Genomic DNA, 19,159 nt, shown 5'->3' with positions numbered 1-19,159 from the left:
AGGCAGAGCCAGCTGTACCTGCCCCCTCCCCCATCCGTTCCGCCAGTCAGCGCTGGCGGATCGGAGCGGGGAATCCAGCCCCTCCCCTGTGACGGCAGAGAGCCGTGACAGGATCGAGAGGTGAGCGAACGCCGGCATGTGTTCGCTCACCTCCCGATCTACTGAGCCGACCTGTGACAGTCTCATTGTCACAGGTCGGCTAGAACTATGAGGTGAGTGAAAAGCATTAACCTCATAGTTCTCCTTTAAAGGCTAATAGATACCAGAGCCTGACCATGCTGCCCAGTGCACCCTAACAGGCTGATCTACACCCCAGCAGTTGTGATGAGATGTGTGGCTACTATTGATTTACTGCAGCATAGGGTGCTGGAGGAGGAGTGCAGAAAGCAGCATTTTCTATTAGAGAAAAAAGGTATTTGAAAAGGAAATTCCAAGTGACTTTGGTTTGAATTCATAACATGACTGTACTAGACAGTACAAGCTGTGACAAAGTAATCACCTAAATAAAAAACCCACAAATACATCTGACCAGCACCCCTAAGCTGATATCTGCCCTTTTTCACACCAACTGCTTTTAAATTGCGTGTTAATGTATGTGAACAGGAACTTTGGTGGTTATAGCGCAGGGAGACCAACCTGAAAAAAAAAATCAAGCCAGTGCTAGGTTCCCCAATAAGTTTATTTCTGGACTTTATAACAATACAGAACGTCTCATCTTCACTAGTTGCTCTCAGTAGAATATGAACATAATACAGCTGTGACAAAATGTTCCAAGGAGCTAAATCCTCGGAAATAACTGCTGACATACATGAGCAATCCTCATGAGCTACCACTGACTAGGAGGATGTGGTTATAGAGAATCACATTCTCTGGAAGGCCTGAACCATAAGAGAGATCTAACAGCCAATACACAGAATGTCATATACTCAGATATGTGGTCTATTAAAGTAACACAGTTCAATAAAAAGAATACAACCCTGCAAGAAGAGTTTCAAGTGAATTGTGGGACACATTTAACGCCATCATTTTTGGAACAATTGTTCACACTTAATAAATACAACAATTGTTATAGCCGTTTAGATAGGACTACTTTCATTGCAGTGTTGATGATCAAGTCTTATTGCTTTCTTAGAGGTATTTGACTCTTTCGGTTGCTTAGTAGTATCAACAGAATGTTGGCAAAGCTGTGCTCTACTTCTAGTTCAAGCCTAGTTAGTAATCAAACAGAGTGGAGATGGTTTCTGATCAAGTCATTTCAAGGCCTAGGATCTGTGGGTACCAAGCAAGTAACGCATCTTGTGAATGTAAAGAACTCTGGTTGTGGTTTTGGACAGCGTGAAGAATGGTTAGAACCTCTGCCTGGTATTTATGGCAGTAAGTGTACCTGCAGGGGGTATTTTATTTCATGTCATGGTGACAACATTGTCACAAGGAAAGGAAATCCATGGGCTGCACTAAAAATAGAACATGTTCTAACCTTTCCTATACTATGAAATATTTTTTTTGGGCTGGAGTTTATTTAAAATGTTATAAAAAATTATACATAACCCAGTTCTCTTACGAACCATCTCCATAATCCACGCAGACAACTTCCACCATCTTCTCGCTGAACTCTAGCAAAAACTGCAGCTCACTGGACTACATTCCCATTCTGAAGATTAGACAATGAGCCAGGTTCTCATCCCGATCCCGAGAGGAGCCATGTGGATGCATTTGGCATGGTAACTTCGCTGCAGCAAATCCCTATAGACTACATCATCTTCCTTATCTAGTTACCCACTAAAAACCAAGAAAAAAACATGCATGGGGCCTTTTTAGGGGGTTTGGGGCAGTTTTTCCCCAATCCTGTCCGATTAACAAAATCAAATTAATTTCAAGTGTCAAATATAATCCAAAATGGACTCCAGTTGGGAGATCCATGACCACATTAGTTAGAGATGTGCGATTAGTGCAATTATAAATCAAGTTTCTCCTCCAATCGTTTCCCCAATTTCCCTGATTAGTGATTCAAATCAAACAGATGATAAATACAAAGGAACATCACATCATTAAAATCTAATATTATGTATGTAGGGCAATCGAAACAGTTCTCAGTGGCTGTTGTATAAGTATGGGTGGTAAGAATAGGTCACGGTGAGGGATTATTCCGCAGCTCTCCTGAAGCATCAAATAGTGCAATGCTATCTCATGGCAAACTGTCAGTCCATCCAGCTCCTAGTCATTCTCGCTCTTTCCTGTGGCGAGGTCAAGGATCAGGGACATCTAGCAACAGTCTTAACACTGCAAAACATTAGTAGATTAAAGGATTTCCCAGCATACAAAAAAGAAAATTGCATAAACCACGTCACACCATGGAACAGAGCACAACGGGCCATCTGAAACAATCCAGTTTTCTAAGCGGCCGAGCTGAAAAAGCGTCTGCGCTTTTCAGCATCCCTGTACCAAGCTAAGCTCACTGCTTTATGGCACATACGTATGTGGATGATTCTCGTGAGAATGGCAGTATATCTCAATATGAGACCTTGCTGCATTACGTGACTCCTCGTGGAGTACATTGGAACGGGGGTGAGGGGTGATGGAAGAAGATAAGGTATAGAGAGAAATGACATCTGTCCTGGAATGTACAAAACATAGTATCGGACAGCAGATAGCATAAACACCAGGTTTCCTTCAATGACAACAAATCTTGAATAATGATGGCTCAATTCAGGAGATTTCCAGTATGCAACAGGGACAAAATGAGCAAGTCTAAGACACTCCTGTAATAGACATGCCCTTTATTTTTCATGCTCTAGTAGTCACAGTATTACACTGCCCTCTAGTGGCAAGTTAGTCACAGCGCATGACCCACCACAGCTCGGCACTTTCTTATGCAGTTGTGCAAGCAGGGAGGCAACGTTGCTGTAAAACTGATCATCTTCACTTTTTACCAATGTGCCAAATTGCTCTCCTATCAGGGTAGAGTGTCCTTCAACAAGAAAACCTCCTCTTCACTTTCCTCTTGCTCTTCTTGGATGCTGTTCAGTTGAACATTATCAACTCTGGGTCGTGGTTTGCCATTTGGGCCATATGACGGAGAATATCTTTTTTTGTGATAATGCCAAGGAGGCGTCTAGGAAAAAGAAAGAGCGTTAATAAATCAAACACCTGGTGAGCAGAAGAGATGACGTTTCAGCTGCTAGTTGGATCATTTTGGAAGAGGAAAGAGACTATGATGCAGATAGCGGGATCACGCGTGTTAACAGAGGAGCAGACCACCACCAATAACAAGATTATTTGCTTTTTAGTAGCTTTGCTGATGAAATGCAGCAGCAGCCTTCTCAACAGCAAAACATGCGTAATAAATTAAAGGATGTGTGTATTATCACGTCATACGAGTATGGACCCATTCACTGGACGTCTATTATGTATCCTAAATCACTGTGCTATTGACTGATCAAGATACATTATTGGACCTGCACAAGGAGCTGATAAATCAGAGGTAGGTGAAGGACACGCAATGACTATTGTCAGGTTTATTAAATAGGGTGTGGGAGATTAAAAACATCACTTGTGCAAGGTCCAATCAAGCAAGAAGATTACACCCCGTTCAGCTGCCAAATATAATAATCATCGGTTATTCCCCCGTATCACATGACAAGCCCAATGTACACAGACATAACAATGAAGAAATTAAATATGGGAATCTACAGAGAGAAGACATTAAATTGTGAGTATGTGATGGTTATCCTGATTACAATATTCCGATCGTTAGGTTAGTTTCATGTTAAAGAAATTTGGGTACAAGCCAATAAGCCTTCAAATCGAATGTACCGAAAAATTGGACACAGCTGGGGCAGCCATTCTGAGTGCAAAATGACAATTTACTCAAGCATACCCACGATGAGTGCATATGGGTCAAGTATTGGAGTAGAGGAATCAGAAACTGAAAACATATCAGCTTCTCTCAAATCCAATGGCTTCAATGTCAAATGTAGGCGCAGGACGACAGTATCCGCCACTGCATTGCGTCTTTGCGCAGAATACTAGAGGCAGGTCAGAACTCAAAATATTAAACATCTGCATTACATTATGGTCTCTGGGGTTCACTTATGGTCCACCATCGGTGGCAGACTTTGCAAGTTTAAATTCCTAAAAGGGTTCTTGGGCCACAAGATTTGAACTTGCTCATTCCTTGCTCTGGGCCTTGGATGTAAAAGCAACAGGTGCTCAGTATACTCAGCACTGCTGCATAACAGTAAGACCTTTTATGCTCCATGGACTTGGCCTTTTGCACCTACACACTAAAACTGCCAACTTTCAGGGCCCATTAACTCTACTGTGTTGTATTAATGTGCAAGATACCACAACACGCATTACATGCGTTGGTGCAATGTGGTGCTATCCATTTTCACCGGCACCTCAATGCACCTTGCCGACTTGCGTGCAGCGCACTGCCAGAAATGGTACATGCACGTTTTGTAGTTGCATTAGGCAGCCCGTTAAATTAATGATCTGCTTTAGCACAATGCACATTAATACACGGCAATGGTGTGAATGAGTCCTAAGTCAGTCAGCCACATGGTTGTATTAATAGATAATTGATTAGGGAAGACTTCAGACAAGTCCTCCCAGATGAGCCTCTCCAAAAGAGATTCTGGATAAATACTATACAATTCTTAAACAAACCATAAACTCCATCAACATGAAACTACAACTGGTACCACATAACAGACACCTTGTGATGCCTTCAGGGAGCTTAGCTATGGAGCACCAGGTACCCTAAACCACAGGAACATTCTGGTAAGCACATATCAGCCAGCCTTCCGGGTCCAGAGCTTAGCCTGCCCTTCCCCACAAGGCACTACTGGCCCATCACTATGATGGAAAGCCACAACTGTCAATGAGGTGGTGCAGGTCAGGTTTATCAACTAAGAAAGCTGGTTGATATTTGCACATAAGAACCACCCCAGGATGAGTGGCACCTGGGCATGAAATGCCCAAGCACCATAAAGTGCCTATTATGTGGTAGCAGTGGCAGTTTAGAAGCTTTGATATAACTCGAATTCCCTAAATGTGAATCTTTCCAGTCAGAAAATAATTAGCATTCAACCTTAAGGTTAATGTATGTACCGCCTGGTATCTCTGCCCATAAAAAACTTAGGGCACACGGTTTCTCACATACTGGTTTGGGAAGCAGCCAAAGGTTGACTTATCCACTCCCTAAGCTAACTATTGTTCCTTTAGAATGCTAGGCAGGCCTCTACCGGGTAAACACATTTCAATCAATGTCATTTGTCTTTCCTACTTCTACTGGGTGGAATTTTACACCAAAACTACCAGCCCTGTGTCCAGTCATCAAAGGCTTTAGGATGCATTGAGCTGAATTGTAGGAAAACTGCTGAGTACACAGTTCAAATACATGTACATGAACAGTATTCTGCACCAGAACTCTGTTCAATCACGCTTGTGACCCAGATACTGATGCCAATTGGTACAACCAGACCCTGCACTCCAAAAGCTTTCTGCAGACTACACTAACTTGTCCAGTCACAGGCTCATTTTTAATGCTAGAGCAAGCTGTAATAGTGAATAGTGGTGCAGAAGCGCAGTGATGGGATCATCACCGAGCTCTCTCCTCCTGTCTGCATGTTCAGTGGCAGCACATATATACTGCAGAAGCTCCGTTTTAGCTTCTAGTGCTCTCTCCCAATCTATATCAGCTGTGGAAGGGACGTCAGGAGACCAATATGAGGATAGATTGAGGTACTTTAGACAGCTTTTACATGTTTTAAAGCAGTGTTTCTCAACCTGTGTAACCTCAGGACCCAAATTTGTCCTTGGTCATTAAATCGTGACCCAAGTCGCACTGCACCGGAATGCACGGCATTGCAGTACTGCATATTCTGGTGCAAGTGATCAAACCGTGGACGGGAGGTTTGTTTGTTTGTTTATATTTTGTCACGTAGAAAAGTAAAAACTCTGCACTCGTCAAGCTGCCCACGGTGTAATATTTGCCAATAGAAATGAAGCTTTGGAATGTGACAATTGCTTTCTTGTATTCTCTAGAGCAAGCAGGATAACATCACAAAGTGGAACATATCGAGCAGATGGCCTAGTTATGTTGGTTAGTCATTTCATTTGTGAGAGGAGGCATGAAATTCTTGTCAAATATCAGATACACTGCAAAGCAAGTCAATGTGAAATGAATGTGGAACAGCAACAAAATGCAGCAGTTTTATTTAAAGCAACCAGCAGCACACTGTTGTCAGCCGAGGAAGGATCGCTACACTGAGAAAAAGAATCATCCACTCGGGAGGGAAAATGGAGCCGTTGCCAATAGCACTCATTTCCCTTTGTGTCTCTAACCTGCCCTAGAAACATGAAACCTGATTAGTTACCGAGGCAAAACGTCTATTCTTCCTGCACTTTGTATGAACTGTCCTCTGGTTGTTTTATAAGGAAATGTACCAATGCTACAATGAATGTTAAAGGCGTCAAATCCCCATGGGGGGGGGGTTAAAGCAGTAGTGGGGGAGGGGGCGATTTTAATCTCATGTTACAGAAAGATTAGACCTTAGCTTATTTCTAGTACACAGCTTTCAATGTGCCTGACAACAAGAGGTTAAATTCCTTACCCAAGCGTCAGCCTTAATGAATGATATTTCAAGGTAAGGGCATTAGAGTCTTTCTAGAAGCACTCGCTACTAAAGTGATTATCAGGGTTATAAGAGGTGAGGGATGGCTGTGATACTGCCAACTGGAAGGCTCGAAGCCCAGCAAAGCTTTCAATAGGAGAGCTACAGTTCAGGGAGAAAGGTAGAAAACGGAAAGGTGTTCCTGTACCTTCAAATCTCCAGTCCATGGACCATCCTTGAAGTGTTATGAATGTGTATGACGATGAGAAATTCAGGTCTACAATCTGCTCGTGTGGGCAATAGTGAAATGTTTATAAAATGTTATAGTAGCCCTTCCGGTCTGTACTATCCAGATACAGCTCAAACAATAACCTACATAAGAGTAGGTATGTATATCAAAGGGAACGGCTTTCTTTCATTTACTGTGTTCATTACTAATTACAGAACTATTTACCATTTGCAGCCAGCAGGTGGCAGCTCTATCCAAGTCATTCCACAGCTGTACTGAGAAACAGACCTGAATAGCAAGGGAGGAGATCGGATTCTGCAGAATGGTTCACACTGGAGGGATACAACCCTTCCCTCTAACTCCCTCTCCTAGCAGAGATGGATCATCTGACTTAGTTATACACAGGGTCCTTCTAAGCATGCATGCAGAGCTTGGCTTAAATGGACACTGAACTCAGGCGTTTAATCCTAAAAATGCATTCAGCTACATGCACTATTAACAAAAATGTATCTTATTTATGTATCACTCGGCTGTAGGTCATCAAACCATCTCTGAATTGGTGCCGACACTGTCCTTCCTTCTGGAGGGGGGCTGCGTATATTCCTCATGGTCCCTGTGTGTGTTATAAAGTAGTCACCGCTCCAAGCTCACTCCTGTGATGGACTAAAATCTCAATACAAATGAGTAAACCGAACGTGAGATTGTAGTCGTTCATTGGACTAAGCTTGGAGCGGTGACTACTTCATAACACACACAGGGTATAATTCAGAGATGATTTGAGGATCTACAGCCGAGTGATACACAAATAAGATACATTTGCGTCATTAGTTTGGGTACTTGAATGCCCTTTAATTATTAGACATATCTGTAGTGTCATGCAAGCATTCTGTATACCTTCTCTTTGAAATGTCAGCATACTGAAAAATGACATATATGATGCAGTCTGTCAGTTACATTAGGACAGCAGTTTTTGTTTTTCTAAACAGCCATCAGCCTTTTGCCCCCCTGCTAATGGCACCGATTCCTTTCTTTTAGGAAGAGGCTGAAGGGAGGGAGACAGAAAAAATATGGAGGCTGCCATTTCTAACCTTTGTTCCTAAAATGCAGGTGTCCTGGCTTTCACGCTGCCCCACTAGCTGTAGTAACTGGAGTTACTGACCAGAACAAGTACAGTACAGATCCAAACATCTGACTTCTCTCTGACTTTCCAGAACCTTGTTTTAGGTCAGTGACTAAGTTTACTGCAGTCGGCACAACCGCCAGGCAGCTAGAGTTTTGATAAAAGAGATAAGCAATGATGACTTCTTTCTTTTTCACTCCAATTTTCTTGATCATTTGTTCTACGAGGCAGCACTAAAAATGTGCAATTTACCAGGGACTGCAGGTGAAAGTCTACGATTTCCTTTCCCAAACATTCCGATTGTGAAATCTTCCAATACACAGAACTGGACAATCACGCCATACAAGTGCAGGCCGTCCCATTTAACTTCCCCCTATACCTGTGACTGGATTGGGCTTCAAATTTAGAGGACTGTATAATCCAATTGTAAAGTCTGCCTACGTTCACAGGCATGAAATATTGCATGCCAGTCAATGGATCCTTCACCAAACTTGATATAATGCGTAGCAGTGTTCATAAAACAGGTCACATCAGGTTGTTCATCTCACTGGAGCAAGCAATAGTAGTGCACTATGTATGACTGACGACATTTTCCTGTGCCACGCTGTGCATGGAAAATGCTTTGCCAGCAGATTAGTATGACTGAAGCCTTAACACTTGGGAGCACATGTAACCCTATGAGCTTGTGTCCAACATCTAGGGGCAGCCAAGACAGATCATGTAGCTGCTGCTGCTGAGCCAAGAACAGAGATTTGCCTTCTCTGTGTAAAAACTGCTGATGCTTACCAAGTAAATCTGAAATATTGCATTGACATAGCGTGTCACAGAGTGCTAGAAATCTAGAGCAGAGGTCACTAATCTTCCTGAAAAAGCAATGACTCTTTTCTCCTCTGATGTCATGAAGTGCATGTGGGTGTGTATAAGACCATTGCTGCTTTTAACTGCCGAGTATGCTTTTGTGGTTGCTGTGATCAGATGATGTCTGAACGGTTCAACATTTCATGCGTCCTGCTTTCTAAAAGGTGTCTACAGGTTAAAGGTGCTTTGTCTAATCACCAAGGGTTCCAGGTGCTGCTTTAGATGCTCGAGATGTTCTAAAATGTTCTTCTTTGTGATGATCCCCAAGACAATCCTGAAACAGATCATGTTATGCTAATAACTGAGTTTGAACTACAAATGGAGAAAACAAAAAGAATGAAGCAACATAAAATAATGACAGTGTTATGGACCAATGAATGACATGGAAGAGACAAGCATGCCACAAGGCATCACTGTTCGGAAAGAGCAAAAAAAAAAGGTCATGTGATATTCTGCAAAGAAAATGATCAGAAGTACAATGGGAAATGTGTTCTGAGGCTACCTGCTGATTAAAGGATTATCTGTAGAAGCAAATACCTCCACAGTGGGGCTGATCTAGAAAACGCAGAGAAGTGCCCATGCTGGCCACAGCTGTCACCTGACCTCTTGTAGGTCTGGAAGAAAGGGATCTGATTGGCTGCTTTGGTTGACACAGGAGTGCCTCTTGTTCTATAAATCTGCCCCACTGTGATACACATGTTGATAACAGAGTAAGTAATGGCTGACACACAAGAAATACAAATCACCATGAGTTTTATGTGTATGTTCTTTTCTAAAAAAGCTTTGATCCGGTTCTCAGTTATTGACATGTAGCAAAGATGCCAATCAAAGCACAAGAATTGTCATGGATGTGGGACGGACAACTGGGATGTCAGAATTCTGAAGCTTGCAAGGAAAGAGTCCACTATTCTCTATGAGAAGATGTGCCTAGCAAGAGATACAAGGTTAGTCAATAGCTTGAAGTGACACTAAACTCAGGAGTTAAATCTTAGAAATCCACGTTCCTTAATTGTTAACAAAATGTATTTTGTGCATCACTCGGCTGTAGATCCTCAAACCATCTCTGAATTGGTGCCGACACTGTCCTTCCTTCTGGAGGGGGGCTACTTTTCTTGTGTGTTGTAAAGTAGCTATTGCTCCAAGCTCGTTCCCATGATGGACTACAAACTCAATACAAGTTAGTAAACTAAACATGAGGTTGTAGTCCATCACAGGAGTGAGCTTGGAGCGGTGGCTACTTTACAACACACACAGGGACCATGGGGAACAAAATTAGCCACCCTCCAGAAGGAAGGACAGTGTCAGCACCAAATCAGAGATGATTTGAGGATCTACAGCCGAGTGATACACAAATAAGATACATTACTGTTAATAGATAAGGTACTTTATTGCATTGTTAAGATTCAGCACCTGAGTTCCGTGTCGCTTTAACTGCCTAGAAGAATAGTCTGTGCATTTTATAAGCAGGCAATATGGACTGACCTTGTCTGTAAAAGCCAGAAAAGAATAGCAATGTACGGAGACACCACAAAATGGGCAATTTAAAGTGTGCCTGCAGTGCCTGGGCCATGGACTGTAGAACAGTTTATTTCCACAGCACTCTGGAAGCCCTAAAATCAAAAGCGCTTTAATCTACAAATTCCCAGCAGACCTCAAGGGGCTGAGCATTGATCTGGCATACAAGCCAACCTTCAAAGTTTTGACTGGAATTTCCGGGGCACTCTGGAAGTAAACTGTCTGCAGTCCGTAAGAAGTAACAATTTGGGGGTGACTCTAGATCATAAGTGCACTTCTGCTTTGTACGATGCATTTGAGTTTTACGCTTTGCAATCTCCTAGAGTCGTGTTTTCATGCCGCTGTGAAGAAGCTGCTCCCAACCACAACTAGAGCAAACTGTTCAGACAAGTGCACGTTCCAGGAGCAGCTTCGGCACAGCAGACGTCTACCTTCAGACAAGGAACTTTATTTCCTATGTGAACCGGTAGCAGTTATTGGGTTTACCAAAGCGTTTGTTTCCCTGAAGATGGTTTATTTACATGTAAAGAACAATTATCATTATGTCAGGAAGCAAATTTAGTCACACAAAACAAGAGCAAGCAGGAAATGGATGAGTAGCACATTATTAGTAATGGGCTGACAGAGTCAAGATAGCCCAGTGTTAATATAGTGTGGTGCATGGCATCTGCTCAGGTTCTGTTTGTTTCAAACAAGAAGAAAATGTTACATGAGGATCATGATTTACATGAGTCCTGAAAATCATTTACATCAGTCCTGATAATCACATCCAAATACAAGCAGCTCATACAGGGTAAAAGAATGACTCAAATACAACTGACTTTTAAATCTGACTAAAACAAAATGTATGCGCAAATCAAAACTCAAAAAAAGATTTCAACAGTAAACAGTCATAAAAACACACTGGGGAGAACTTCATAAAACTGGAGCAGACAGAATCTGGATCAGCTGTGCATAGTAACCAATCAGCTTTCCTCTACAGCTTGGAAAATGAAAGCTAGAAGGTTATTGGTTTCCGTGCACAGCTGCTCCTGATTCTGTCTGTTCCATCAATAGTGAATTCCCCTCATTAGCATTGCTTTGGGAAGAAGGTGATTGGAGCAGCCTGTGTGTAAAATGACACGTATGTCTCCAGCCTATACGATGGGATCCAGGCCTGCGCTCCAAATGTGCCCACAACTCCTCCGGACTGTCTGGTACTGCTCTATACTGAATCAGTCTACTGGGGGAGTCGGCCAAATGAAACTTAACACAGCAGGGGAGGCTGTCTGTGCAATATACTGCATCTTTACCCACATCTCCCTGGCAGTGTTTCTGGGATTTGTGCATGCCCATCCTTCACCCACTGTTCAGTGTTTCTACTCTTGCACCATTCCCAACATTATAAAACCTGTAAAGTATCGGTGTTGGGTGAACTGACCCATTGAAGTACACCTGCCACATCAGTAAGCCTTCATCTGTATAGTATTTGCCATCTGCTGCCACTTCTTACTTTCTGCTTACCTGGTCACCCGTTATGTGCCTCTGCACTACACAAAGATGCTATTTGCATAAGACTAGGCAACACACGCAGAGTTTAGGCCTGGGAACAGAAACCGACCTCTGAATTGTGAGATAGGAAGAGGAGTAAGGAGTGTAGCAGCACACGGAGAGGAATAAGCTGGCACACCAATGGTAAGATATGGCACCCAGGGGTGTCTACTATGCAGCAGCATTCTTACCTTGCTTACTACTACAATGCAATGCATATTATGTAAACTGGAACTCCAGCCAAAACATTTTTGGCTACAGTAGTGAAGGGTTAGAACTAGGGATGCACCGAAATTTCAGCCTCCGAAACATATCAGGCGAAAATGGTGCTTTGGGCAAAATGCAGAAAGTACACTCTTTCGGCCAAAATTGCAGTGCATCCGTGATTTCTCTGCTCTGTGTCCCCTCTGACGCAAATCAGCGGCCAGTGAGGAGAGAAACTGTCAGGAGGCCGTGCGGGGCGGGGGAGAGAGCTCTGTCATTGGCGATGTCACAGGAGGCCGAGCTCTCCTCGCAGTGCCCTGCTCAGCCTCCTGTAACAGATCAGGATGGAGAGTGGTGAGGGGGAGGAGTCAGCTGGCACAGGAGACCGAGCTCTCCTCCCTGCACCACCCGCTCAGCCTCCAGTGACAGCGGGAGTCAGGGTGGAGAGCGGTATACAAACACTCAGCAATCAGTGATCGCTGAGAGTTTGTAAATAATTAAGGACAGAGTATGTTTACTGTGTCCCCAATTATGAATGGTAAGTATTCTACATCACTTCCTGTTCATTCCTGATTGTGGACATGGTAACCATACTATCACCACAAGGTATGAATGAACAGGAACACTCAGTATAGAGGATTCCTGTTCATTGATAACAGGGGATGCAGAAAAAGAGATTGCGGACTCGGTGTTCTCATTCTCTTTTTCTATTTTAAAAAGGGAAATATCAGGGGTCTGTGTAGATCCTTAATATTTCCCCAGAACCAATGACAGTAAAGTTAAAATATTAAAAATAAATACAAATATAAAAAGTTTAGAAAAAAATAAAAATAATTTTTTTTAAATGTAAAAAGGTTAGAAAAAAATATATATTTCCGGCTTCGGTCAGAACAACATTTCATTTTGGAGCACCTCTAGTTAGATTATATTTGTCATCTTTCCATTAGGAACATTCCCTTATTTCTTTCTTTACCATGGAGACAGGTGAAGGGAAAGCTCCCTAACAGAGAGTCAGAAAACGACCTCATTATTAAGAAATGCTTTTACCGTTGTGTGCCTATTGGAGGTATGACCACACGCTATTCAAAATGAAAAAACTAAAGGAAAAAGAAAAACAGTTTTATGTGGAGTTCTACCTCTGCACTTCTCTTATCATGCAGGAAGTGCATATTGTATTATTGTATGTCAATAAAAGTGAGCCTCTCAGTACAGGTATTCCTCACTTAACGACCGAGTTCCGTTCCTACGACCAGGTCGTTAAACGGATTGGTCGTTAAGTGAGGAACTCTATACAGTACTGTACTGCATTAGTACAGTACTGTATAGCGTTGCCGATGTACAGTAACGAACAGTGTACTGTACATCGGGCAATGAAAATACTTACCAGGACCCGCAATGAAGATCGGAGGACACCACTTCCGCCGGCGACACGGCGCACTGATGCTGACGCGCAAGGTCGGAGGTCGATCGGCGCTCCGTCGTAAGTGCGAGTGGTCGCAAAACAGGTAAGTCGGTAAGTGAGGAACATCTGTATAGAGATCTAAGAGCTGCACCCATGTTCTGGGGTCATCCTCATGCTTGCTTTGCTACTGGTGAGGCAATGACCCCGCCAAGCATGACTCTAGTGATGCCAAATCCCGACTGAACAAGCATAATCTTAGTCAGTGACTTTATTAAAGTGATGCTAAATGTAGGCGTTAAATCTTAAAAATGCAAAGTACCTTATCTATTAACACAAATGTATCTTATTTGTATATTACTCGGCTGTAGAACCTCAAATCATCTCTGAATTGGTGCTGACACTGTCCTTCCTCCTGGAGGGCGAGATTGTAGTCCATCAAGGAAGTGAGCGGTGACTACTTTACAACACACAGGGACCATGGGGAACAGAAGCAGCCACCCCCCAGAAGGAAGGACAGTGTCAGCACCAATTCAGAGATGATTTGAGGATCTACAGCCGAGTGATACACACATAAGATACATTTTTGTTAATAGTTAAGATACTTAAATGCATTTTTAAGATTTACCTCCTGTGTTTCAGTTGTGAAGCCAGGATCAGCAACAAACTATTGAAAGCCTCCACAATCCATGAATATTAATGTTCCTATATGACTAATGAAGCTTCACATATTGTTTCTGCTCCTTACCCCAGAGCCTGGTGTTTAGATATGTGCAATATTGTGTCCAGTAGCATAACCATTGCTGAATTGTGAGCAATCCACATCTGCACTATATAAAGCTACTCTGCAACAAACCAATGATAAGGCCTCTTCTGTGTCATTTTCAACATATCCATGTCATTAAACACTACTGCCCCAATCACCCACCACACAAAACAAACAAAAGTCTTCCCACTGGAAAAAAGGTTTTCAGATTTAAACCTGCACTGGTCTCATTTAAAGGGAATGTATAGTGGTTTTGCATATGTTTTTCTCTATTCTGGCTAGGACTAAATATTAAAATTGAGGCTTCTTTCAGTAAGAGAAATAGGACATTTTGCATATTAAAGAACATGTATTTTTCTCATATTTAGCCTACAGGTTAAAGTAAAGCTCCTTTTAATGTTTTTTTTCGTTGATTCTTAAAGAAGCACGTTTACAATGTTCAATAGCTCAAGCTGACATTGAACTTTACATACACAGGTGAATGATTCAGAGTAGCAACTTCACCCTCTGTACAGCTTTGCATTTTTTTTATTTAAATATCAGTTTTAAAAATTATAACCTTAATAAAATGTCCAAACCAATATAGTTTCCCTTTAAATTATTGACGGATTTAATCCTAATGCATTATCTGAAAAACATTTGAAACAAGTAGCACAATAATAGGAATAAGTATTAAGTGCCTAGAAGTTATCCATGAAAACATTAGTAGATGAAAGAAAATCAGGGAACTCACCCATTGTGAGTGACAAGGCACTGTCTAAGCCCCAGCTTGCGGAATATATCCACTACGATCTCCATTGGTGTATGGTCAGTTACTGTAAAGGGACTCATGTCCAGGATGCTGCGCAGTTTCAAGGGGCGAGGGCTTTCTGCAGGCAGGGATGGAGTGTGCTGAGCAAAGCAGACCCGGGAACTTCCAACAATGCCTTCCTGCTTTTTTCTTGCATTTTCTAAGAGAGGGAAGCAGAATCGTCTTCGTTATTTACACGCACTATATTTCAAGCCTTTCAGAACACAAATATGGCAGCTGCCACTACTGGCTTTTAGTTTAAGATGCAAGTTCGGGGATGTCATTCTCATCCTGGTTTAACAGATATTTCCTGTACTTGCTGAAAATGTTAGAACAAATGCAGCCACCACATTTAGAGCCAGACTCCAGGAAAAAAAGATAATTTATACTTTGCACTGGGTGTGTAAATTTATCATTAAAAAGCTGTGCGTTATGTGCAAAGGACGATTGCACAGTATAAAAATCTTACCTTGCAGTACGCCGTCCCCTGCACAGAATGCCCAGCTTCAGGGCATTGAAGAGTGGGAGCGATGTGTCCCAAACTGTACAGGACTCCGGTGCTGCAAGGTAAGATTTTCCTATTTTACAGTTTCCTCTGCACATAACACAAAGCTTTATAATAATTTACACACCCGGCGCAGAGTGTAAATGATCATTCTTTCCTGGAGCCTTGCTTTAATGACTGGTAAGCTGCATTATTACAATTTTGTTCTTGGGTTTAGTTATGATTTGAGCAAATGTATCATCAAAGGGATAATATTGGCATCATCAATGTTTTTTAGATAAAATGTGTTAACGTTTTATTTACTTTGCCATTTTATATGAACATGGACGCATCCAGATTTACTCATTACAAATCCTCTACTTCCAGCTTTGCATTGCCAAGCATTAGTTGTGATTTACTGCTGCTTCTCACAATGCAATCCTATGAGTGGAACAAATGATTGCAGACTATGTGCTCCCTGTGTGACTGATATCTTATCTGTATGCTTGTTAAGCAGTTATTTCAAAGGTTAATGTACCCTGCACCCCTAATGGCAACCACTAACCGATACAAAAAAGGCTTGCCATAAACTGGTAGAATTGTTTAGCCAATTCACAGAAATTGGACAAAATTTCTACAGTGTGCGGCCCTGCCAGGTCAAAGAAAGTTGACCAAGTGAGGAGCCGGATAGAAAATAGTTGGACGAACAGTGACTGCAACCAATTAACGTGAATGGAGCAATCTGATTTTTTTTTTTTTTTTAAATAGTGTATGGCCAGCTTAAGTTTCTACAATAAATACAACAACAAAAATATAAAGTTAAAAGCATGTACAAATGTTAACGTTGCATCCAAAATGACTCAATGAAAGTCATATACCAACACTTCCCTCTAAAGGTGTACAAAGTTTGTACCATGTTGGCGATTTAAAATGTTATATCTATCTATCGCACACATATAAGGGGATAAAATATATTATACCCACAACGGCCCATTTATTGCAGTGATCTGCAGCCCTGAAGTTGACTTCCTCTATTCTGACAACAAAAGCAGTTTTATAAATGTCATGGCCCATCATCAAAATTACAAAGACAAAGTAATTAGGAATAGAGTTCAATAACTTTCTTACCTATTGCTAGTGTTAAGTCTCTTCTCAGAGCAAATCCAACCAGCCGCTGAGACTCCTTTGACATAATTACTGGGAAGCCATTGAAGCTGGTCTCATTGATCAGGCTTTCTATATCATCTACTGTCATATTATCTTGAGTGAGAACAGCTAGCGGTGGGTCATTCCTCCTCGGCCTCATCACATCACGTGCCAGTGTAGTGTGTGTGAATTCTTCCTTTGCATCCAAGAAAGGATAGCCATTCAGTCGTATATGAGACTCATAGATGCCTTCCCGTCCAAAAGCATCTCCAACCCACTTACTGGTCATTACTGCCGCCATTAGTGGTACAATGTACTCCAATCCTCCTGTGAGCTCAAAGACGATAACGACAAGAGACACTGTCATCCGAGTTACTCCACCTGTAACAGATGGTTGTTTTCTCTTACTTTTTGTGCAACAATATATTCATGATAGAGCATCTACTTCTTATCCCCCTCCTATTATTTAGTTACCTTTGATTTAAAATTTACCTACAACAGATATTTGTTTAACCCCTTCATGACTGAGCTAGTTTTCAGGTTCTGTTCATAAATGACTGACACATTTTTTACATTTTTGCTGTGTGATTCTTCCACAGCAGTAATATACTTTCTTACTAAATGTACCCACACATATTATATATTGTTTTTTAGAGGACAGATAGGGCTATATAATTATATCACATATGTGTACCTAACCCCTCACTTAGTTTGAATAAAATAAAAAAAATGAGGAAAAAAACTAGAAGAAAACACTTTTTTCACAAGTTTTGATTATTATTATTTTTTTTTAGAATTTTTTTATATTAATTATAGTATAAAAAATATATTTATATATAATTTATATTTTCCTAATTTTGTTTTACACTTTATTTTAATTTTTTTACACTTTGTAAAAAAAATAAAAATAAAATAAAAAAACTTTTTTTTTCCTTGTCAGTTTATATCAAGCAATCACTATGACAGCTTGATAAATTAACTTTTTTATTTTATTTTTGGCTATTAGGCTGATCCAAACTTAGGAACAGCTAATAATAACCTTAGAGACTGATCCTGACTTTAGTCAGATTCAGATCTCACTAAAAGCTCTTTGATCGTGCCTAGACGATCAGAAATGATACATTTCACTCAAAAGATATACATTGTATCTTTTGAGTGAAATGTATCTAAACATCGGGCTCTCGAGCTGTCAAAACAAATAGCAGAGAGGTGAGGTGAGTCACTGCTGCCTCTCTGCTATTTTGAGCTGTCAAATACGGGATCGCAAATTGCGGTCCTCTATTTGCATGTAACGGCTTCATTCTTTCATTAATGAAAGGAAGAAGCTTTTACAAAAAGCTTAATTATTTCATTAATTAATGCCTCAATACTGAGACATTAATGAATGACTGTTAAATGCTGAGAATCAGCAAATACCGGCATTACAAAGCCTGATATAACTCGTCACGTACAGTGTACGTGGCCAGTCATATAGGCACAAAGTGACAAGACGTACACTGTACATCTCCCGTCACGAAGGGGTTAAGGACAAATATCTGTTGTAGGCAAAAATCACTGAATGGCTTCATATGACCATCTAGTGTCAATATAAGTGGAAAACGTAAGATAGAAAGTAGGTAGTGTGACATTATTCTGGGTTCTATACAAAATGTCATGGCCATAAGCACAGCCCGGATGTCAAGCAAGAGAATGGGGTCAAAGAATCTCAAATCTGCTGGATTCCAAGCTCTGAGCTTAAACTGTGCCCAGTACAGAACACACTACACTGCTGGTTGCAGTATCTGTATCATGTGAAGTTCAGGTGGGAAGTGTAATAAGTGGTGCGATAGATGTGGCAGTGGTGACCTGGAACGTGATGGGGGTGAGAGTATGTAGGGAAGTTCAGTGTTGTTTTCTGGAGTCCAATAAGGAGATGAAATGTGTATCTTATTAAAGTATGCACAAGCAGCCAAATTCAATATAAGGACAATTCAGTGCACATTTCCATATTTACTTCTATGCAAGCATTGATATCACAAACTTACCCAAACAGGCAGCGGCCCCAACCATTGCATACAGCCCCGGGGTGATGCAGTCTGCTCCTACTTCACACCACTGCTTGAATATGAACCAATCATGATGGTAATAAGCCAACTGCTCCACAGCAATGCCCACAATCCTTCCTGCTATGGCACCAATTGCCATGCTGGGGATAAACAGGCCAGATGGAACCTGCAAAGGTAAAGCTGCAAGTAAAACCTGATCACCTGGTGTGTTTTCAAAGAAAAATGATTCAAGAGGCCATATTGCCAGCGACACACTGCAACAGGAGGCATTTCTACTATTTGGATATTAACCTATTAAAAGCGCACTTAAAAAAACCTCAACAAAGAGGGAGCTCAGGGGGAGATGCACTGCAAGGTAGCAGCTTATTTGGAAGGCTATTGTGTGTGTCTAAGTATTGGTTTTACTGAGCATGTTATATATTTCACCTGTCTTTGTGCAGTATGGAAAGAAAGGCC

The 19,159-nt window shown here is 41.4% G+C and overlaps 1 protein-coding gene across 4 annotated transcripts in view; it reads right to left on the bottom strand.

Moving 5' to 3' along the window:
• Window positions 1–1,858: 1,858 nt before the first annotated feature.
• The window catches only part of CLCN3 (chloride voltage-gated channel 3), a 76,143-nt gene continuing 58,842 nt past the window's right edge, over window positions 1,859–19,159 (bottom strand). For 2 of the 4 annotated variants that reach the window (XM_018560042.1, XM_018560043.1), the window contains 5 exons: window positions 18,683–18,869; window positions 16,641–17,039; window positions 14,972–15,188; window positions 9,023–9,098; window positions 1,859–3,112 (listed from right to left, as the gene is read on the bottom strand). In XM_018560042.1, the coding sequence (XP_018415544.1) occupies window positions 2,954–3,112; window positions 9,023–9,098; window positions 14,972–15,188; window positions 16,641–17,039; window positions 18,683–18,869 (1,038 nt within the window). In that variant the 3' untranslated portion in view covers window positions 1,859–2,953. The remainder of the gene's footprint in view (window positions 3,113–9,022; window positions 9,099–14,971; window positions 15,189–16,640; window positions 17,040–18,682; window positions 18,870–19,159) is intronic. The other 2 variants (XM_018560044.1, XM_018560046.1) reach the window with 1 other exon arrangement.

This window comes from Nanorana parkeri, unplaced genomic scaffold, assembly GCF_000935625.1.
Source record: "Nanorana parkeri isolate BGI_ZX_2015 unplaced genomic scaffold, ASM93562v1 scaffold428, whole genome shotgun sequence".
Taxonomy (NCBI): Eukaryota; Metazoa; Chordata; class Amphibia; order Anura; family Dicroglossidae; genus Nanorana; species Nanorana parkeri.
The sequence above is the reverse complement of the archived record's forward strand: the minus strand, read 5'-3'. Positions and strand labels throughout refer to the sequence as shown.